This window comes from Podospora bellae-mahoneyi, chromosome 4 (genome assembly GCF_035222275.1).
Source record: "Podospora bellae-mahoneyi strain CBS 112042 chromosome 4, whole genome shotgun sequence".
Lineage (NCBI taxonomy): Eukaryota > Fungi > Ascomycota > Sordariomycetes > Sordariales > Podosporaceae > Podospora > Podospora bellae-mahoneyi.
The window spans coordinates 91547-113452 of record NC_085883.1 but is presented as its reverse complement, the minus strand read 5'-3'; the positions used below and the strand labels follow the sequence as shown (position 1 = coordinate 113452).

General features: G+C 52.4%; 7 protein-coding genes and 1 non-coding gene across 8 annotated transcripts; 2 read left to right on the top strand and 6 right to left on the bottom strand.

The window, feature by feature from the left end:
* Positions 1-67: 67 nt before the first annotated feature.
* QC761_0060560 lies at positions 68-149 on the bottom strand. Its single transcript has one exon. It is a non-coding gene; the product is annotated as a tRNA-Ser (tRNA).
* A 2525-nt stretch (positions 150-2674) lies between these two features.
* QC761_400290 (uncharacterized protein) lies at positions 2675-3862 on the top strand (the record flags this gene model as incomplete). The annotated part of the gene is made up of 1 exon (XM_062878313.1): positions 2675-3862. One exon carries the CDS (start codon positions 2675-2677, stop codon positions 3860-3862), a length of 1188 nt encoding a protein of 395 aa, XP_062731717.1.
* Positions 3863-4798: 936 nt separating this feature from the next.
* On the bottom strand, positions 4799-7432 carry QC761_400280 (uncharacterized protein; the record flags this gene model as incomplete). The annotated part of the gene is made up of 2 exons (XM_062878312.1): positions 6518-7432; positions 4799-6460 (listed from the first exon to the last, which is right to left on the bottom strand). Exons 1-2 carry the CDS (start codon positions 6635-6637, stop codon positions 4799-4801), a joined length of 1782 nt encoding a protein of 593 aa, XP_062731716.1. The 5' UTR covers positions 6638-7432.
* QC761_400270 (uncharacterized protein) lies at positions 7186-10124 on the top strand. The gene is made up of 2 exons (XM_062878311.1): positions 7186-7783; positions 7841-10124. Exons 1-2 carry the CDS (start codon positions 7306-7308, stop codon positions 8458-8460), a joined length of 1098 nt encoding a protein of 365 aa, XP_062731714.1. The 5' UTR covers positions 7186-7305; the 3' UTR covers positions 8461-10124.
* QC761_400260 (uncharacterized protein) lies at positions 8590-9210 on the bottom strand (the record flags this gene model as incomplete). Its single annotated transcript, XM_062878310.1, has 3 exons — positions 8590-8625; positions 8682-8873; positions 8941-9210. 3 exons carry the CDS (start codon positions 9208-9210, stop codon positions 8590-8592), a joined length of 498 nt encoding a protein of 165 aa, XP_062731715.1.
* QC761_400250 (uncharacterized protein) lies at positions 9478-13557 on the bottom strand. Its single transcript, XM_062878309.1, is given in 8 exon segments — positions 9478-9847; positions 9910-10463; positions 10524-10793; positions 10850-11111; positions 11170-11349; positions 11414-12412; positions 12424-13052; positions 13409-13557. The coding sequence occupies 6 exon segments, from the start codon at positions 11619-11621 to the stop codon at positions 9717-9719; spliced, it is 1605 nt and encodes a 534-aa protein (XP_062731713.1). The 5' UTR covers positions 11622-12412; positions 12424-13052; positions 13409-13557; the 3' UTR covers positions 9478-9716.
* A 1829-nt stretch (positions 13558-15386) lies between these two features.
* On the bottom strand, positions 15387-16936 carry QC761_400240 (uncharacterized protein; the record flags this gene model as incomplete). Its single annotated transcript, XM_062878308.1, has 4 exons — positions 15387-16370; positions 16423-16490; positions 16565-16783; positions 16846-16936. 4 exons carry the CDS (start codon positions 16934-16936, stop codon positions 15387-15389), a joined length of 1362 nt encoding a protein of 453 aa, XP_062731712.1.
* Positions 16937-19634: 2698 nt separating this feature from the next.
* QC761_400230 (uncharacterized protein) lies at positions 19635-20865 on the bottom strand. The gene is made up of 2 exons (XM_062878307.1): positions 20440-20865; positions 19635-20357 (listed from the first exon to the last, which is right to left on the bottom strand). Exons 1-2 carry the CDS (start codon positions 20748-20750, stop codon positions 19802-19804), a joined length of 867 nt encoding a protein of 288 aa, XP_062731711.1. The 5' UTR covers positions 20751-20865; the 3' UTR covers positions 19635-19801.
* Positions 20866-21906: the final 1041 nt, after the last annotated feature.

Genomic DNA, 21906 nt, shown 5'->3' with positions numbered 1-21906 from the left:
GCCTGGGGAGATAGAGTGGAGGCTGCGCTACAAGAGAAGATGGTCAGGACAAAAAGGAAATTGTCAACGACGTGGGCCTGATTCGAACAGACGCTCCCGAAGGAACAAGATTTCTAGTCTTGCGCATTAGACCACTCTGCCACCACGCCTTGATATATGGAATGCAAAGTGGGGGTTAAACTCATGGAGGCATAAAGGAGAGAGGCGAGACACATTATCTTTTTTGATAGGTGGATGAGTGGGTGTTGATCTTGAAGAGAAGACGATGCCATCATCGATGTCTTTGCTATTTGTCTCTTTATTTCCATAATAGACCTAGGAACAAGGGCTTAGAAAGTTCAGGAGTACTGCTTCAGAGTGTGAAGCAAAGCCCAGGAAAACCTATATCAACAAAGGCACAATTTCAGTTTTGACCAGCGCGAGTCTCCAATCGTAGAAAACCCCAAATTATACTCGCCCGATGCTGTTGTGTCCGTTCCACTCAACTTTTGGCTGGTTATTTTCATTGAAATGATGATGCTACTGCCCCTTGGCATATGTTGTATAGATATTCCGGCCTATTCAACCCGCTCGCTGATCTTGAGTTGCGCTTTCATCTCCACAGTCCCGGTTCAGGCCCATGGCCTGGGGGCTTCGACCATGCCCCAAGCATGTTGCACAGTATACTGCTCGTCGAGTACACCGCCCTGATGGACGCACCTCTGACGATCCAACTGCTGTTATCTCGTAGGGCAGACGTGTGCAAAGCGGAAAAGCACCGGTGGAGAATACCGTGCAGGAGCTACTATCTACAGCCTCTTGTCAAGGCTATAATGGCTTCAGAAGACGACCTGGAAAAGGAACGGGCCGACGCGGTTTTACTCTCAGCTCATCGGTTTGGTTTACCCAGAACTGGTGCTTTGGTGAGTGTGATAGCACAAGATGAGATGGGCAATTCTGGTGTAAATCCAGGGGCTAGACCGGCTTCGGAAAGCCGTGGTTCTCCTTCTCCTCGCAACCGCTTGCTCCCTCAGCCCCGTAAGGTCGCAGCAAGGGACCTTGTCTCCGGCGTGCTCCAGTCCATGAAACTCGAAACGGATTTCACCCTCTACCACACGGACCTTCCCGTTGCAACGCAACGGACCACTGGCCACCCCATCCACCACCACCTCCGCTCTGCTCCCAACCCGAAAAAGCTCACAACCCCGCTGACTCTGCGTTGGATCGACCTTACCAGTCACGAAAATGGGACCCAGGTCCGAGCCCGGCTAGCCATCAACAGATAGTTCATCAGCGTCCCCGGGACACGTCGATCTCGCCAGCGACGACGCTCGGGCGACGATCGATTGGTTGCCCCGGGCCTCCGGTCCGATTTGCGGGGGGGTTTTGCCAAGTCAAAAAGAGAGGGAAAGAAAAGTCGCCATGTTGCTCCCGGCCCAGGAACGAAACACTGTCGGGCCAAAGAAGCGAAGCAGAAACACATTAAATGCTTCAGCGCCAAATGTCGGCGAGTGCTCAAAAATTTCGCGCACAGATGACGGGACACTCGGCTCCAGGGTGGGCACTATTCCCGGGCCGGCCTAGGTCAGGTACGTAGGGAGAGGGCCGCGGATGCATGAGAAGAACCGTCTGAGGGAAGAGCGGCGGAGAAGGGGCTGCAGCTGTCAACTAGTCAAACGTCAAAGCGACAGCAGTGAGAATTTAGAGACCTGCCCATTCAAGCCTTCAAACATAGCACGAAGGAAGCAGCGTGATGGGAAGGACAGAGCGCATTGTCCGCTGAGAAGACCAATGGCAGGAACAACGCTGCTGCTTGCCAGACCCCTTTTGTTTGGGAGCCCCCGGGAAACCGTCTCCACCGTTCCCACCAAGATCGCTTGGGACTGCTTTTTAATTGCGTTTCCTGTAGATGGCACGATGTTCGCTAAAGATTAGTGGAAGACAAAATTCTGGCATCGTCCCCCCGAATCCTCGGCAGAATTTCCAAGCACGTGCGCGTCCGTACGGTGGGTTCGTGCCACAAGGTGTGGTATATCGAACAGTCAAAAACAGAGGGGGAAAAGGAAAAGGTCGTGTTTGTATTCTCAAGCTGTAATGTGCTACCAAAACTTACCAAACTATACTGCCCTCAGGCGGGCCCATCGTGCCTGCCCACACACGCCGAAGAGCACCCAGCTGCCATTGTAGGTAGGTGAGGCGTCGAGGCTTTCCCAGCAATCAGGGAACCGTCCCATTGGACCCATGGCGTCGAGGTGGAGAGAGCAATCTCGAATGTCGTTGCACCAGTGCGTTGACTGTTTTGACATGTCCAGACCCCTACGCGAGGTTCAGACCTCAGGTGCTCGGACGCGCTTTGGCCCCCTCGACAGTTGAGCTAATGCGAGGCCAGGAGGGGAAATTTTCCACTAGATTCGCGGCAGGCAACATGGGAATCCATCTACATGGAGACGACATGGAGCCCCGGATTGCGAATCGGGTGAAAGATTCGATCTTGCTTGGTTGCAATGGTGGACTCGGCGACCAACCGAAACCGATGCCCTGGGACGATGATAAGAGCGTGCCGATCCCCCAGACCCAGGGCCATGACAGCTTCCTGACATCTCATCGCAGATCCTCCACCACCTCTCTTCGTTTTGTTCGCTGCTGTCTGTTTGCTTTTTTTGCTGTTTGTGTTGTGAGCCAAAGCGCCGGGACGATGGATCCAACAACTTCGGGCGCCTCGGGAAGCGCCAGCGGCCCTCCTCCGGGAGCCTTCGCCGGGCCACCTGATCCAAGTCTCATCCCCTCCGTACCCACCGATGCCGCGAACACGGCTGCCCACTCCTTCACAGCCGCCGCCGTCACCCTCAACATCATATCCTTCATCCTTTTCAGCGCCCGGTTGTGGACGAGATCCTTCCCGGTCTTCCACATGGGATGGGATGACTATGTCATCAGCGCCGCCTGGGTCCTCGTCCTGACCAACTCCATCCTCCTTATCCTCACCGTCCCCTACACCTTCGGCGGTGACCCCTCGACCTTTACCCTCGCCGATGTGATCTACTCCAACAAGCTTGCCGTGCTGTCCCAGCCCATCTGGGCCTGGTCCATGGCCGCCATCAAGATCTCCGTCGCCGGCATGCTTCTCCGCCTCGAACAGCGCAAGTCTGTCCGTCACTTCCTGTGGGTCATGATCGCCCTCCAGGTAATTGTCAGCATCTACGGCACCCTGGCCGCCGTCCTGCAGTGCATTCCCCTCCACGCCGCGTGGGATCTCCTCGGCCTTGTCGTCGACGCAAAGTGCTGGAGCAAGGGCGCCATCCGTGTCAACTCGATCTGCATCGCCAGCTTCAACATTGTCACCGACGTCATCTTCGCCCTCATGCCCGTGACCTTCCTCCGAAAGGTTCAGATCCCCCTCCGGGAACGTATTGTTATCGGTGTCCTCATGGCTCTGGGTATCTTCGCCTCTGCGGCGTCCATAGTCAAGGCGACCATGGCGGCCAACTTTGGTCTTACCGAAGACCCCAACTTGGAGGGTATCCAGATGGGTACGTGGTCATTGGTGGAGGAACAGGTCGCCTTCATCGCCGCTTGCATTCCTTGCCTGCGCAAGCCTTTCCAGCAGGTGCTGCAGCACTTTGGATTGACGACTGCCAACGCGTCCACCAAGAAGACAGGTGCCACCGGGTACGGCAGGATGAATGGGACCAGCGGGGTTAGCAACGTCAATGGCGCGAACAGAATGAAGAGCTTGACCAGCAGCCGGGCGCAGAGCGAGGAGGACATTCTCGGGTCGAATGGGCAGAACGGGGAGGCAGAAATCTGGCGGACCACAGAGGTGCGTGTGGATCTGGAAGGGGGCAACTCGGTAAAGGAAGAGACCATAAGGGAAAAGATCTGAGATGATTGAAGGGAGGACTGGAAAAGATTGCAGTTGCATTTCATGATGGCAATACACACAATAGTAATCAGCAATACATGCATATTTTCTCACCTTGGAGTTTGCTGCACTCGAGACTCGCACACCAACAAAGCAAGTTCCAGCTGTCAGTCGGTACCATGTCAAAAGATCAAAGTGATCGGCGAGCCCCACACGATCGCCAGCAGCGATATCCCTCGCACAAATCTACTCGCTTTTGTCAGCTGAATTCAGCCGCCTTATTTCAAATGGATCCAGATCATCCCTGTTCGTCTGATCGCCGAAGCGCCTCCTATTGCCAACCGTGCAACCCCCAGCTGGGGTAGGGTTGGATATGAGTGTTGAAATTGATGTGGCGCCTAGCACCACCACCCACAAGAGGCTCGATTGCGAGGGCTTCAATTGCCGGGCCTTCAATTACGTGGGTGTTGGGTGCGGCTGGAAATGGCTATGTAGTTGATGAAGCGCAAGGTTGGTTCCATAGGTATGTGACCTCAACCCATTCACTCAAAACTCCATTGCTACCATGTCAGTCTGGCATGAGGAGCCAAGGGAAGCTCATGGCATGCATGATTGAGAATATAGCTTCAGGTAACAGCAGTGATAAGAGAAACAAAATTAACACTTGTCTATATAGAATCCAACTTGAAAGAAGCAAAGCGATGTGTTTGAGCTGATGCTTGTGGTGCCAAAATGCAAATGGAGCTGAACTCCTCTGCGTGCAGCCTGCCTAACTAAACCCCCTCAGCTATTGTGAATTGATACAGCGAGGCCAAGATTTGGTGAAAGAGGTGCAAAGGTGGAAGTATGTAGCTTCAGCTTCAGAAAGCACCAGACTAAGGGGTTTGGACGAGGATAGATGGGGGCGTTCAGAGTCTTTTTATTCAACTATGTTCGCGTAAAAGATCCAGTCACCCTCTATATCTCTTTACTACTTGCAGTAACATGCACACCGTGAAATCCCAGCCCAATCGCAAATGCAAGCTCGGCACGTCCTAGCTCCTTCATTGTCTTTGCATCCAAACACAAAAGGTAGCTTGTTTTGTCAAACCCATCAAGAATAATGCTTAAAAGCACCCCGTCATCCTCTTCTTGCTCGGCGTTGGAACCTGTTGGTAGTCTCGGTACAAAGATTGCTTCGCCAGGACTGTGTCCCTTTGGAATATCCCAAAACAGAACCTCCCTAGTTTGTGTGTCTGTCTTGACAATTCCATCCATCATGGTGCTCCTGCCCTGATAAGGCAAGCTGTAGATATATCGGTGCTTGCGTGTCGCAAAGAGCGGATTGATTGTTGGCAATTCTCCCGCGTGCGGAGCAGGTATTGCAAAGACTTTCTCAACCGGCACAAATCTCGGCTGATTGCTCTGTTCCAGACATAGGGAAAACCTTGTGAGGCTAAGCATTGATCCCTTCGCCCTCTCCTCAACTTCCCAAAACCGCTCGGTAGCTCCATCTCTCTGCAATATAACGTCGCAGTACATCTTCTGAATGACGTCGAGGTTCCGATACCGCATCATGTCACAAACGATCCGTCTGCCATCATCCTCTTCGAATGCATTCACCGAATGGAAGAAAAAGCCCGCGTCGGACTCAAACCGTCCCACAATCCCTCTTTTTGTGTTGGTGCGGTCAACTACAAACCACTTCATCTTTTTGGACTCGTCAAAATGCTCCATGGCGTCGACGATATTCCCGGCCCAAGGGATCTTGACGCCTCCCCATCCGATATGCGACGCTGGAATGCAAAGAACAACAAAGTGCTGCGTCAGAAAGAAACTGTGAATATAGGCTGCGTGTACACCTTCTCCCCTCAGCTCGGCAATGATTTCGGTCTGGCCCGTCGATGCGCTGACGCAAAAGACACGATAGACAGTCTCTCTTCCAAAGTCTTGATTAAAGTTGTAGATGTCGCCGTTCACGGGATCTCTTTGTGGATGGGCGCATGAAAGAGGCCCCTTGAGTGAGGGGTGAAACGCCGACTGTGTTGCAAAGCCGATGGGCTCTAGGGTTTCAGGGTCCATTTGCTTCATGAGATTATTGTCGGTTGTTGCCCACACACTTTGGGGGAGAGGGACTCGGTGGCCCCCTGACTGGGGTGCCCTCCCGACCGTAGTCTTGTTGCCCAACAAATTGCCTGATTCCGATTCCAGTCCAGGTGGGTTCGGCAAAATAGCCACACTGACATTCTCCATCCATTTCTCCCCGTGAGGGATCATCGCAGCTTGCCACGTCCCCATAACCTTTGAGAACAATCCGAGACAAGGGTCGCGCTTCTGACCAAAGCTGAGGTGCTTCATGCTTCCAGTTTTCCTAATGTGTTCGACGAGATGGTCCGATTGCCGACGAGACGAGTAAAATACTTTGACTTTGCTTTCATTATCGGGGTCGGGGGTAATGTCGAAGCGGTGAGTATGCGCCAGGCCATCAAACCAGTGCTCGGTGCGGTATGTTCCTTTGGGAGTGTCGTCGATGGTGTAGATGCCCGGCCCTGTGCGATAGAGACTGCCAATTGCCCACAGGGGAATGTGTCCTGAAACTGGAACCTCAACGGGACCTCGTTCTTCACCAAGGCCCTCAAACTGATCACATGCATGATTAACTATGGTTGCTCAGTCCATGATGAGCTCGTCACTTACACCTGCTTCATTGGGCCAGTCGCGATAGGCACCGCTCTGGAAATTACGAAGTGCCATGTCATAGTCTCGTTCCTCGTCATCCTGATTCCTCAGCAACGAAGCTTGTTGTCTTGACGCCATTGCACTGGTTCGGATAGGTAGTTAAGTTGAAGAGAGGTGTCACGATGACCGAAAAGTAGTCAACAAGACGGTATGCTCCGTTCTTGATGGGAAGATGAAGATGGTGATGCTGAGAAGTGGGTTTGCTGTTTACTCAGAAGATAGCTGCAGGCGACGGATCGCAAGCGAGAAATCCGATTGTGATCATGGTCTCAGGAAGGTGAAGATCGCGATGCACAAAGCCAAGCTTTCGCGGTGGGGTTTTATGAAGTACATAGGCAGATGGGGAGGACGGCACCCTGGATAAACATCTCTCACTTAAGAAGAGCAATACAAGCAATATAACGTCGTAGATTGTCCTTATAAAGAGCCTTGACATGAACTGTTCTGGCTGAGAAGATGCCTATCTCTTTGATGCCTAGCGGTTGACTGGCACCAGCGGCTGATTAGTAAGCAGACAGGTAGACCCCGCCAGCTGCAACAGTTTGCTTGGTAGTGCGACTTGTGCAAATGATGGGGGGTAATGCGGAGTATAAGTGCCGAACTGTGGGGAAGCCGACAAGGGCCGAGGAGGATCATCCGAATCTCCAACTGGGATTTGGAGACACTTGCAAGGTCCCGGTCGTCGTGATATTTTAAAAGTCACACAGCAACCGTCCGAACCCCTCTTGTTAACTGCACGAGGCAAAATGAGCAATCTCGACTCGACCCTTGCCGGCCACGCCGTGCCAAAACCAGGAGCGTCGCAGCCTACAAATGATGGACTGGATCTGATTGAGGAGCACATCCTCCCCAAACTCGACCCCGAATTTCTCCAGTATTTCATCGACGTCATCGCCAAGCAACCGCCCGCCCACACAATCCCCATTGAGGAGGTTCGCAAAAGTCCTCAAAATCATCAACCGCCTTGTGCTCTCGATTCTTCCAAAGAAAAGGGCGTAGGTGACCATGTTGTCAGCTCGCAAGATGGCACAAGCATCCCGGTGCGTGTCTACCACCCGGTTGAAGACGAGCGAGGAGTTGTGCGACCCGGCCCCCATCCTGTGCACCTAAATTTCCACGGAGGCGGCTTTGTGCTCGGTGACCTGCAGTCAGAGGCGGGTCTGTGCTTGGTGATGCGCAGGGCCGGTGTTGTCGTGGTTGATGTCAACTATCGGCATTGTCCAGGTACAGTCTCACAAATGTTGTTCGGGCCGGGTGCCAGCTCTGACTCGGTCGTGGTAGAAACGATATGGGGCAAGTGCATCCAGGATGCATGGGCCGCGCTCAACTGGGTCCGTGATGAACATGTCAGCCTCAACGTTGATCCCTTCTCCATCTCGATCGGCGGCGTCTCCGCTGGCGGTCACATCTCGTTAGTCTTGCAGCACATGGCTAGAGATGCCGGGATCCCGCTTAAGCTGTGCATGCCCACCGTGCCCCCCACCACTGACTGCCTCAGTCTCGACTACTACACCCAATCTCCCTATCCGTCCTTCCACGAGTTCCACCGGGGGCCAGTCCTGCCGTGGAAGCGGATCAAGTATTTTGGCAACCAGTGCATGCCGCGAGACAAGCTGCCGGAAATCAGAAAGATGTGGCCCGACTGGTGGCTTGCCCCCATGCGTGCTCCCAACTGGAGTGGGTTATGTAATACCTACATCCGCACCGCAGAAGTGGATCCGCTGCGGGACGAGGGAGAAGCCTATGCAATGAAACTTGTTGCTAACGGCACCATGGTCACTCTCAAGCGGTACTTGGGATGTCCCCATACATTTATGTACTTGGGCGTCCTGTCACAGAAAAGGCAGTGGGACGAAGATAGCATCCATGCTCTCAAGGTTGCCCATGGGTTACTGAAATAAGGTACCTATTCTACACTTTCACCATGTAATAATAGACCGGAAGCGGATACAAGCACTATTTCCCTCTCACGTACTCGTTTTCTTATATACAGCAAGACATCCTTGCGGCATACCCTATGTTAGTGTCCCTTACTTCCTCGCGGGATAGCGCTCTCCTTGGTCCCACTGCATGGGTTAGCTTCTGTTCGACCCAAGCCTCTCATGGCGTCTTAAACACTTACATGCTCGACAATGCATCCTCCCTCCCACCGGAACCGGTCGACAATGGTTCCAAAGCCAGGAGCCGAATAGTTTACCCACGACATGTTGCCGCGGATGGTGCTTCGAATATAGCGGTGTTGAATGCCGCCCCACATGTTTCCAAGGATGCTCCAGGTCGATGCGTGTCCATTTTGAGCCATTGGGTTGTGATTCTAGAGATCATGTCTTAGCAGAAATACCGCGGTGCATGTCCAGGAAACTTACAATATAGTCGTCGACGATGAACTCAAAGGCACGGCTAATGTTCTTTCTGGAGCCGACAAACACCTCGACGAACTCGGCGAACCGAGCATCTGTCTCCTCCTGAGTAGGGGCAGGATCAGTCTTTCTCACGCATGGAGTAGGCCGACGGTTTTGGCGGGCTTCCAGCAAAGTGCTGGAAACGTCTTGCTCGGCAGCAGCAACGGCATTGGCTTCAGGGGCAGCAGCCGGAAGCGCAGCTACCGCCAACGGAGCAGATAGAACGGCGACAATGTGAGAGAACTTCATTGCAGAAAGGTATGTCTGCTTGACGAACCCACCAGCGAGTGATGGCAACATCTACCTCATCTAGTTTATGTATTCGAAGTTCACGTCGAAGCGAACGCGGGGAACAGATCCACAACGTCTTGGCCACTATATATTTCAATTTGGGGGGTATCATCCCGGACAATTTGCCACATGGAAGATTCACCACCTCTTTGCATGTTTGACTTGGCATATTTCGAGCGGACAAATCTCAGACCTTGTTTCCCAAGAAGGCGAGGCTAGCTTGTTCCAGAGCGGCAAATATCAACACGTTAACATGGCCAAGAGAAGGGCTGACGTCAGAAACAGCAAATGCCATTCATCCTTTATAGGCGATTAGTGCTAATGTAACTAAAGATAAATGCATCTACTGTGGTACACCCTGCTCCCGCTCCATCGAGCATGTGCGTCTCCGAGCAAACGCCTTCCCTCCAGCCAATCCGTGGTATCTTTGGCTAGATCACACCGGCCGCAATGCTGTGACCATCTCAAGCAACATTCTCCCGGACCTCGGAGCGACCCTTCTCCCCACCGAGGGAAATTGCGTCCGCGTTCTTCTCGTTGAGAACCTTTTCGACAGCGGCGTTGGCCTGTTCGGCAAGATGCTTGTCCTCAAACACTGCCTCGTTGTTAGCCCTGTCCAGATGATGCCCATAGTTTGCGGATGGACTTTTGACTTACAGAAGGCCAACTCCTCCAGAGTGCGACCAAATGTCTCGGGGAAGAAGAAGTAAACAAACACGACCTCGTAGGCGAGCCAGCAGCAGTAGGAAATGAGATATCTCCAGCCCACCGAGTTGAGACCAATGGGGTTGACAAAGGTGGTGAAGAAACCGGCAAGACGGCCAAAGAGCTGGAAGAAGGCGATACCGGAAGAGCGCTCAGCATAGGGCCACACCTCGACCATGTAGGTGTAGGTGAGAGCGTTGTAACCCATGTTGTAGCAGGGAGAGTAGGCGTAGATGAAGAAGAGGGTCGCAATGTTGGCTGCGTTGTTGGGCGTGCCAGCTTGAGCGGCAGTCTGGGCGCGCTCCATGGAGATGGTCCAGGAAATGTAGCAGAGAAGCAGAGAGATGGTGCAAGCGAGATACATGACGCGACGACGAATCTTGGTGACGAGGAGAGAAACGGTGGCGCCGCAGACAAGTGACCAGCAGGCAATCGAGACGTTGATCTTCTGGACATAGGTTGTGTCGGTGAAACCAATCATCTTAAGAAGATCACCAAGGTAGTATCTTGGGATTGGTTAGTGCCAGGGTACCGAGAGGAAGTTAAGGTGTCGGCGAGCCACTTACGAAATCAAGGTGTTGCCGGACCATTGTGTGAAGAGACCCAGCATGGTGGTGATCAGAACACGACGGCGCATACCGGCCGTCTTGAACAAGTCCAACCATGACTTCTTGGCCGCCTCCAACTCGAGCTTGATGGTTGTCTGCATCTGAGCGAACTCGGCCGCAACGAACTCGGCGCCGCGATCAGATTCGCCATGGTACTTCTCCAAGATCGCAAGAGCCTCATCACCACGATCCTTTGTAATGAGCCAGCGAGGCGACTCGGGAAGGAAGCTGTGTTCAAGACCACGTTAGCGAACCGGAAGAAGGCCCAGGAAGACGGAACATACAAGACAAAGGTGATTTGCAAAAGAGAAGGGCAAATCTGCAAAAGCGATGGGATTCTCCAGGCCCAGTCGCTCTGGATGTTGTTGGTGCCAAAGCAGATGGCAGCAGCAATAATCTGACCGACAAAGTAGGCGACGTTGAAGAGCGAGGTCATGACAGGACGTTCCTTGGGATAGGCCAACTCTCCGATTAAAGACGAACCAGAGACGATGCAGGTGGGAATACCGAAACCGAGAATCATACGGGCGACGATGTACATGCCGACTGTTGTAGTTTGTGTCAGCTTGCATGTTATCGATGGGTCTGGCGGAGACATGCTTACCGTGGACGGAGAAACCCTGAACGAGAGCACCGATAACCATGATGACAGAGCCGCCAAAGATGGACCAGCGACGGCCGAACCTGTCATTGACCATGGGGATGAACGGAAGAGAGAGAATAGCACCGAGAGAGTAGGCAGCGGCAATAATCCCCTTGAGAGCACCTTGAGGATCTTTGAAGTCTGCATTGCAAAAAAAACATTAATGCTTGAACCCCAAGATCTGGTTCAGCTGGGAACCACTCACAAATTTTCCAGAAGGGGACGATCTGCAGAGCGTTGATCATCTGCGAGTCGAAACCAGACGTCAACTCAATACCCATGCAAGTGGGAAAGAGCATCAGGTAAAGGTAAAGCAGGTTGGGCTTCTGGTAGAACCATTTCTTGTCCTCGCTGGCAAGCCGGGTGATGATGGGATCCGACTTGCCGGTCACGCCAGCACCGTCGCCAGCCATGGTTGCTGTCTTGGTTTCTGATGTCGCGGTAGCAAGAATACAGACAGGAGGTTCTTAGTCGCAATAGAATCGACTGGGGGCAGGCCACACCCTTGTGTGAAGATGGAGGTAAGGGGGAGGGTGAGGAGAGAAGAGGGACGGGGACGGCAGGAAAGGAGCAGGACAGCGCGCCATTTAATCCAACCGCTCTCGCGGATCATCCCCAAGCACATGGTATGAATTCAATATAGCCTGCAGAGGGTGTATCCATGACCCCGGGATGGCCAAGGGCCACTCAACTCTCGGGGTAACCCCGTCCAATAAACGACGGTACATAAGCGTAGGTACAGAGGAAAATCTATTCCCAGGAACGGAAAGGCGGTTCGCTCACTTCCTTTCCACTGATTCTGGTTCCCGCATCCCATCTCGATATTGCTACCTGCCTGCCCCCTTACCTCGGGCCAAGTCACAACATTCTCCTCGATGTAGTCTCGTCCAGCCCTGTCCGCCATGGAATCTGCATTTTGCCTGCCATCTTCCAGGAGCTATTGCCCTGTTCTTGTGATCTGGGACATGCGGAGTAAGCGGGGATAATCGGCTGTCGATGCCTGCTCTGATGGTTGGGCGGAATTTGTGAATTAAGGTGGTGGAGATGCAAACATGGGGTCTTGCCGCCCCATGGGGCAATGGTGATCACTCCATACCTGATGGATCCAGTCCAATGGAACGGCGTTTCCATGTCGTCCCCATTCGCCAACCACCTGCGCCGCGTACATAGTGTTGGGTATTAGTGAGGGACAACTGAGGGACAAATGAGGGACAACTGAGGGCCTGGTATCCCGTCTTCGCTCCTTGACTTGCCCTTAGGCGGTGGGTCGTCCTGTCAAAAAGTGAGTACCTAAGTCCACAATCTCTTCCCTCCCTCGGGGGAGAGTGGGACCCTCCATACAAGATGGGAAGTCAAGAGTGGAACCGCGTGGGATGGATGGATGCGACACCCTGATGGAAATGCGAGCACGGAGCAAAGTTCTTGTTGAATGCAATTCACTGTACAGCAAACAATCGTTAAAGTCAGCCAGGGGGCCCCTGATTCGTGGCGAGATACCGAAGCTTGGCAAACGCGGGGACGCAACCTTCCTCTTTTCCTTCTTGCGCTTTATGGCCTGGCTGACAAAACCTTTGCAGAGCAAGCAGATGTGATTAGAGTGGGACATCGAGCCGCCTCCGCCGGGTAAATGCGACGGCACAGACAGGATTCTTACAACCAAGCCGGCTCTGAAAGCTCATCTTCCCGCTAGCGTCCCTCACTTGGAACTGGTGTCGGCAAATAGAGCTGCACGCCCACTGTCAACAAGCCTTTTGTCCCGTCTTGTAATCGGTCCGTGGCCGTGAGGAGCCAATGCCTGGTGCATCAAAACCAGTCTTGTGAGCGCCTTTTGCGCCTCTTACGTGCTGTCAACCTGTTAGTTCCGGTACTGGATTCCTGAATAATGCTCCGAGCAGACCAGCGATGCCGTGACAAGAAAAAGGTCAAGCTCTGAACGAATCCCTTGCACGCGACGCCAAGAAGGGTGGCTAGAATCAAGCAACGGAGCGCTTTACCCCAGCCAATGGGACACGGGGGGGAACACACAAAGGCGGAAAGGATCTTCCCCCGCACACACGGCCCCACGTCCGGCTGGCCCTCGGAGCTGACAGAGCCGGGCCCTCGGACTCATAACGCCAAGCCTTGCCATCATGGTCCGTCAGCGCGTCCGTCGTTTGCGGGATCGCACCGGACTCGTTGCCATCGACAGATATGAACATACTAACCCCTGTTTTGATCTAGCTTCCGCCTGTTGGTGGTGAGGATTTTGTGTTCACATGTTGCTTGGTGTTGGCCGCCGGTAGTCTTGATGCTGAAACGGATAAATGCCATCAGTTTATCCTATTGGACAAAGTTCGCCCCCAAGTTCGGTGAACGACAATCACGAGTTGAGTGCCAAATAGCGAGGATAGGTAAGGTGACCAAGTGCATTCTGTTGAGCATTTGTTGGTCACGGTGGGAGATGCCCAAGAGCGTGGAAAGTTTTGTTCTCCGAGTATTGGCGGAGGAGCTCCATGTTGCATTTTTTAATTTATTTTCCATTGGTCAAGTGCATGGCACTCTTCCCGTGCTACCCGGCAGGATTCGACTCCTCGAACATGCTCCATCTCCAAGCGAGCATCCAGGCCAAGCCCGGATACAGTTTCGAGTGTCAAGCTGCGGCTAACATATTGAATTTTAATTGTGCTCTGCAATCTGTTATAGTTTTGGGCCAGAAGTATGGCAGCTTTGTAAATATGAGGCAGGATACCAATCAATGGGGAATTTTACGTGAGGGGTGCATTCGGTTGACGGTACGCCTTAAGGTATTTGCGGAAACTTTTATGTTTGAGGCACTCAGGGTGCATTTGCTTTTTCGGAGTGAACCCTTACATCCAGATGACTGGAAAGCATGTCGCAGGGGAGACAAGGCATATGAGGATCAATCTATGACAACTGATGGGGGGCGGGGGCAAGTCTTGTAAAACGAACCATATGTTTGCTGTGGTCTGCAGAGTAGCACGTTCTCCAATCATTTCAAGCGATTTACTATACCGGATGGAGAAGACAAATGCGAGCTACCCAAAGTGCTGGATGGCAAGGCGTTGCGGTTTAATGGTGATCAGACTTGGCGTACATTCCATGTCATGGCAGAATTGAAGGTTGGCACCAATGTCCTGCTCAATTTGGGTGATTGGTCCATCATTTCGGTCAGCTGGTACAGGCCTCAGTATGTATGTGAGAAGGAATATGTGTCTGCCTCGTGAATATTGAGTCCGGGTGAAGGCACCGGCCTTCACTAGTGTCAACTACCTACCTAAGTAGGAAAGCTGTCCTCGGTCAAAAATAGTCTAGGTATACACTGGCCCTTAAGAACCTTGGCCCCAAAGGACCTGGAGCTTGAAACCACTCACTGTATCGCTATCTCGACATTTCATGTTGAAAAGAACATGCCAAGGTCCGATGTGGGTGTAGTACCTACCTGGTTACACCCTTCGACAGTCTAGGCAAAGGGCTATATTTCTCACCCCCAAACAGTCAGACATTTCCTTCACCAGAGCGCCGTTGCAGTTCCCCTTGCAAGGCTCTTGGAGTTTTGATTTGACTCATTCTCAGCGTCCGTGTTTTTGAACTCTTGGAATTGTCTTTTAAACCCTCAATATTATCAGACACCTACATTGGGGGGCATAGGTACCTCTATAGGTACCTCTATTGATATCGGAGAGGGTTCGCAGCTTGAACTTTTGAATATTGACTCAGTTTAGCTCCACAGAAGACTACGAAGAAGCGAATATATTTAGCAACAAGATTGCTAGCAAGGGAAAATACATCGACAGTGGTAATGAGAGCGGCGTTACTAAGCTACACTCGAGATCGCCAAAGAAACCCTGGATAAAACGGAGCAGCCCAGGCTGTTGTTGATGTATATTATACATTAAGATTAGTTGTTCACCTACCCACCTGGTATTTTAGTTCTTGATCTATAAGCACTAAGGCAGTGCCCCTAACACCAGCTCAGTACATTTAAGTTTTCCCAAGACTGTGGATATCAAGGAAATACCAGCGCCGTCATGCGAAACTCTTAGTAGAAAAGCAGTTTGTGATATGATGTTTCATGTCCCAAAAGTTCGCCTCAACACCTTCGCCATGCCAACCCAAGTTGCAAGAGTTATACATACAAAAAGGATTACCTTTGTACCGACATATTCAACCGCCCTTACTCACATAGTAATCTCCATTTTCACACGTCCCTTGATTGGTCTGGTGACATTGAGCAGATAGTCCAATGTATCTTTATCACATCCTTCGACTGCAATGACCACTTTGCTCACATCTTCATCATCACCGGACCCCAACTCTCCTCCCACATTCTGTTCCGATCGCGGGACCTGCTCTGGTCCCGCGGTGGATTGGATAGGCTCTGTGCTATAGCTGTCCGTGCCCGTGGTATCAGCGAGAAGGAGGGTCGGATCAAAAGCAACCATTCCCTCCATCTCTATATCCCCCTTCCCTACATCATGATCATCAGCGGTGGCTGTGGTCGTCGTTAAGCCCGCCGTTTGAGGATAAGTGCTTGTGGAAAGATGAAACCCAGACAAGTGGTAAGCTTGCGGGGCAGCAGACGCTGAAAACGGATCTTCCCAGGTTGAAGACATCATAGCTGTATCGTGATGCAGCTTTGAACTGTGATGATCCAAAAACGACGTCAGCGATAATGGATCAACGCTTCCTGCGTGCTGAGCTGTGGTGGTGGGTATGAGGGAGAAGGCTGAGGAGTCAAGCCAGTCCGACGCGTTGAAGTCTGCTTCAAGCTGCTCCACATGCGGATGTCCCGTCCCCAAGCTGACTTCAACATGTTGCGAGTGTGTGTTGGACTGCGCCACTACTTGATCAGACGCAGCAGACACTCTGGAGCCCTGTCTTGAGTGCAGCCTGTGTGATGATGAGCCGCTATGCGTACTGATCGTTGTGGCTGCTGTTGTGCCGGTTCCATCATCACTCGCGTCGCCAGCTGATATGACAGAGCTGGTGTCAGATCCATCTTCATCCTGAAAGACATCTTGATGGCTGGGGTTGTTTAGTCTGCGCATGAGAATTGTGTAGCGGTTCTTGAGATCGATCCGGGATCGCGATGGGTAGTGACTGTGCTGAATAGCCTTCCACTCCCGTCCTCTTTCTTGCACAAGAGAAAGCAACAGCTTGTCCTGGAGCATGCGATTAGCGGAAAGCACGCAGTACAGAAATGAGATTACACACCTCTTCCGTTGTCCACTCTCGATGCTTTAATCTTGGGTCGAGTCCATATTGCCACCTTTTTGCACATTCTTTTTTGAACTTTGCTGTTAGCAACCACGGCAATCGTCTAGGTAGTCGGTGGATCAACAATGTCAGGACATACGGTCAGGGCTCCGATAGCCCACCTCAGCAGCGATGAGTGGCCATCTTAACCCATGCTTTTCTACAGCTGATTGGAGTCGACGATCTTCTTCGGGGTCCCAGAGTCCCTTCTTCAACCCTCCGCAGACTTTGTTGACCCATCGTTTGCGACAATCCTTGTTTGTTCTCCCCGGCAGCTTGGTGGCTATCCTGTGCCAATCTCTGACATTTCCCGTGGTGGCTGTGATGGAACCCAGTTAGACGGCAATGAGACAGGCCACGCAGACGGGATGCATAACTTGCATTGTTTCATAGCTTCTTCATAGAGGATGCTATCTTCTTCCTCGGTCCATCGTTTGCGGCCACGTTGACGAGTTCTGTTCTCATCTTCCATTCTTGCTCTTGTCGGGCCTCGGTGTCGATCTGTGTCCAGGGATGTTCCGGTTGGCGTGAGGGTCACAAAGAGCAGCGGAAAACAGCTATTCCAAGTCGGGTCGGATTTGGGCAGTCTGATTGAAGAGATCGGACTAAACACTGGATTGCTCGTCGTCTCAAAATATCAGGTTTTTGTTCCAGGTCTCCAGCGTACCGGAGGCTGCTACTTATGTATGGGACATTCATGTTGTTTGAAGTTCCACCCTGCCACTCCATGTTGCTGATACGGTAGAGGTGCATATCGTGCAGTGTAACCCACGTTGCCTCATCCAGGTAGGTGTGGCGGGAAACCAAACAGGGATAAATCTACAAGGGAGGGACGTACTCGAGAAGGGCTAAGATTGTCGGAGGGGGAGTGCCGCAACACCACTTGGTGGCCAGAATGGATGGAAAAACGGTCATACGTTGGGCTGGGTTACACTTAATCCCCTAACCATTAACCATGGATTTGAGGGCATGACAAAACGCCGGTCACGGAGGTTAGCGCCAGCCCTGAATACACCTCTGCCAGGTTTCCTTAACGTGTCGATCACCAGCTCAAGCTTTAAGCATACCTTCCCTACGGGCCTGTTCCACACAACACTGTAGGCGTTCGGGGTTGTAACAGCCTAACCGAACATCTTAGCAAATATCATCTTACCGAACCTGCCATGTCACCCTCCTTTTTCCGTCGACGAACCAAACTTGTCTCCATATTTGGTGAAATCCTGCCTATCGTATTGATCGCGGGTAGAAGCCGGGTCAAGTTGCATGGTGTCAGGATCGTGTGAGATGCAGACTTTCCATGCGTCTCCTGAGGCTCCGAGCATCCTTTATTTGACTTGAACGCGGGGAATGACGTACCATACAGCTCGTGGCGCACGAATGACAGAAGATGGGAGGAAGCTTGATTCCTGTCCTGGGTTGCGACGTCGGCAACTTCCGTCCTGTCCATCATGAACCGTTGTAACAGATCACCGAACAGAAAGTCGAGACAATAGCTACGGAGATATTGTAGCAGTTGCCGTTCTCAGTGTCTTGGGACAAAAGTTAACCCACTTGCCCATGTGGCAATTGCAATTCCGTTCATCAGATGGTGATTAATGGCTGTGGGGGATGGGCGTAAGTACGCTCAACGAGCATCGTTCGACTTGCCAGCTCAGGAAAGAGCAGTGCAGATACCAGAGATAGGACTTAAAAGATGTAGAGTTCGGTTACAAACTCCGACTGTCGCCTCAGTAATGTCCGAATGAGCTGGCGATAGGGGAACAGGACCAGAGCCATCAAGGTGTGGGGGGAAGGGAGCTGAGGCGACAGCTCGTCGACGCCATTTGCAGGGGTGCTTTGGAGGCGGCGCGCTACTGCATTACCCTGGCAGCTTTCAGTTGTCGTTGGCTCCTGGCATGACAAGCTGTCCTGACTGAAGCACTTTGCGGTGTGTGTGGGGGGGTTGAAATACAGAATGAGCCTGCATGGAATTGCTTGGTGATTTTGCTACTAGCAGCAGTGATGTGCAGCAAAAGACTGCTCGAACAACTTCTGGAGTTTGAGGCAGAGTCCTTAACGCTCGGCGTAAGCTTTGGCCGACAAACGGATCTGGAGATGCGTGCTTACTCCGAGGGCAGTAGGGTCCTGGTTCATTGCTTCCATCCTTGGAACGCCCGCCTTCGGAGGATTTCATGGCTATGTGGGTCATTGGTCAGACCACGAATGATGAGAATCAACCCTTGATTCATTTCTCGTTTTTTGTCCAGTACTGTAAGGTCATCAGGATGCGGACGTGTTCTGTGTGCCGTCATCTCACGATATTTACTTGCTCGCCTGGACCGTTTGGCGTGGGCCTCTCCTCCCATTGGGCTCCGAAGCTGGCGGTTGGCTGTCATCTGCAGACAGAGGCGCGTGATCCCAATGTCGGCGAGCAATGCTGCCGAAATGGCTGACAAAGGCGGATCAAAGCGCGCACTGGTAGCCTATACTGGCGTTACCATGGTCTTGACCAGTCTGGCACGTCGCAACGAGGCTGTCAAAAAGGCTCAAAACAGAAGCTCAGTTTGGCGAAGCTTTTCCAGAGGCACAGGCAGGCAACGTGGGTCAGGGTATTCCTCCCGGCCCCTCGGCGTACGCAAGTGGCTTGGAAGTGATCTGACTTTCGCTAAACCACAGGGCACGATTGGGCGTGGAAAGACTCGCAATGCAGAGCGCAGAAAGCAATCTGGTCGAAAACCGGATCTGCTGTGGGAAACATGGTTGCCATCGCTTCTGTACAGCATTTTCATTCACGCATCACGTCAATCCTCCCACCCTTGAATCACATCGGCGTGGCGCAAAGTTAGCGCAGATCAAAACGGCGAGCAATCTGAGCGGGCCGCAACGGGTATCGAGGAATAGCGCTCTTTGCCAGTCCGAGCCGAGCGCGCTAAAAATGCATACCCGCAGAACCCCGAAGAGGCCCTCGTGAGTGAACACGGTGGTTTGAGAGGATGCGAGAGAGCAGCACACGCTGGATGTTGACAAACAACACTTCAAGGAGAAATCTTCTTTCGACTTGGAAAGGTCTGGTGTGTAGGCACAGTAAGTGGTCTCCGACGTTCCCACACTACTGATATTCTGCATGCGCTATCGATCCGTATGGTTGTGTGGGGCTACCTTTTCTCGAGCGCTTATTACCGAGGCAATGGGGGGTTCACAGCCTGAACGATAGATCTTTCTTGGGCAGGCAGTATTGCCTGTGCAGGGAACCGATCAGGACGAATTGCACTACATTAAAGAGATGCCTATATCTATACAACGGAGTTCAGATTGCCCATCATCGAACCCCCACCCTTTTTCCGCCGCACATGTCAACTCAGGCGTCAAACCCCATGCTGTTGGTCCAGGTATCGTGTGCCAAGAATGCTTGTCGTTTGGCTTCGTGGGCACTCAACTCCGCAGGAACTACGTCGGACCCCAGGGCGAGCAGCGTAGGAATGCTATCTGCATCTGAGCTTGCAATGTGGACCAACGCTCTTGCGGCCTTCCCAGGGTCACCGGGTTGGTGTCCGTCCAATCCGTTGAAAGCCTTCCGCAGTGGGTCTAGCACTGGGTCGTAGTCAACAATGCGCAGCGCAGTGTGAAGCCTGTGTCCGGCTTTCAAGAATGCAGTTCTAAAATGTCCAAGCTGAACTAGGCACACACGAATCCCCAATGGGCCCGTCTCTCTCTGCAGAGCCTCAGTGAACGTAGCCAATGCTGCTTTGGAAGAGCAATATGCTCCTGCATTTGGACTGCCACTGAATCCGCCGATTCCGGCCACGTTGAAGATGACACCAGCCCCTGTACGCCGCATGTGGGGGAGCACTGCACGCGCGAGACGAATGGGGGCAAAAACGTTGGTGTGGAAGATATCTTCAAGCTCAGCATCACTGTCTGCTGTCAGCATCGGACAAAAAAGGACGAAGAGGGGTAAAAGGGGGCCGAACAGGGGCCAGGCTGATAAAAACGGACCTTGTCTCTTCCACTGCACCTTCAAGGATATAACCAGCCGCATTCACCAAAACGTCCACTCGGCCCGCTGTCTTGATGATGTCGGCAATGACAGAGGAAACGTGCTCAGCCGAGGCACGCAGGTCTAACTCAACCGTGCGACATCCTGCGTTCGCTGCGAGTTCAAGTCCGTGATGATCCCGACCAATAGCAACAACCGTCGCCAGTTTTGCTGCCTCAATTGCCACCTCTAGACCGAGTCCAGAAGATGCGCCGGTCACTAGCCACACAGGCCTTGTTGATGTTATCGGGACGGACGTGGACGAGGACATGCTGTCGCTGTTTTGGGAATCAAAAGATAACGCCCGCTTTTCTAACGCCAAGTATCAGAAGGGCTTGGAAGGTGTTATGTCAAGATTGGATGAGATGGCACGCGTATTCTCGGACGTGCCCTGAAACGAGTGATTGAAGTCAATCTCAAATACGTTCCTTATACCAGCCTCTGGCGGCACGGACCTTCCCCTGGTCCATCTCGATGCCACCCTCCCACCTTGCCGTACTCCGGTCCCGACGGACCTGCGCCGTAACCTTGTTATACCTGCCGAATCTCATGCAAAGTCTGCCCCGTCCCTGGTGCTGTGTTATCAACATGCCGATCTTGTCCTTTCGAGATTTCACTCGAGTTTGTGTGGTGGATGATCCAGAGCCTCTTTACAGGACGAATGTCAACACTGGAGATTCATCCGGGCATGAAACCGCGAACTAAGGCAAAGAGATATGATAGCCAGTGGAGCGAGCCCTTTCTGCCGCCATTCTCATCTCTGCTTTGCGGACAGATGGCCCAGCTTGGGCTGTCGCCTCATAATGCCCATGACTAGTCGTGTAGCGCAGATATGAAATCAACTTTCATTGGAGGTACGGACCACAATATGTCCCCGTTGTCGAATGATGCCATTGTTGCAATGACTCGCGTTGTTCCACCGTTTAATCCCCTTCACGGGGGTGCCGTTGGCAAACGGACACCCGCCCACCGAGTAGTATTCAGTTTCTTGCGAGGTTCGCCGTTCAAGCACATCGGCTGCAGCCAAGTCCAGTCCCATGAGCTGCATGCATGAAGGTGTAGAGATAAGACGGATGAAGAGATATGAATATGACCTGTTTGAAGCCCGTCTTACATTGCAGAAGATTGGACGGGTCTTTGATGTCACGTCCGAGATACGGTGCAAGGTCTCAAGGGACCCCATCTAGGTTATTGCCTGGCACTAAAGGATATAAATTGCCCCGAACCTGCACCGTGAAGTCATTCTGTTGCTCTCAGACGCCTGAAAACGCCCTTTCGACATATTGAAGCGCCGATCCACATAGCCATGCCCGATGGAAGACAATCCGACCAAGACGCCTACGTTCCATACTTGCATTGCAACCACCCCCGTCGCCTTCACGATGATCCTATCTGACATGACCATTGGAGGACGCATGGCAGGACCT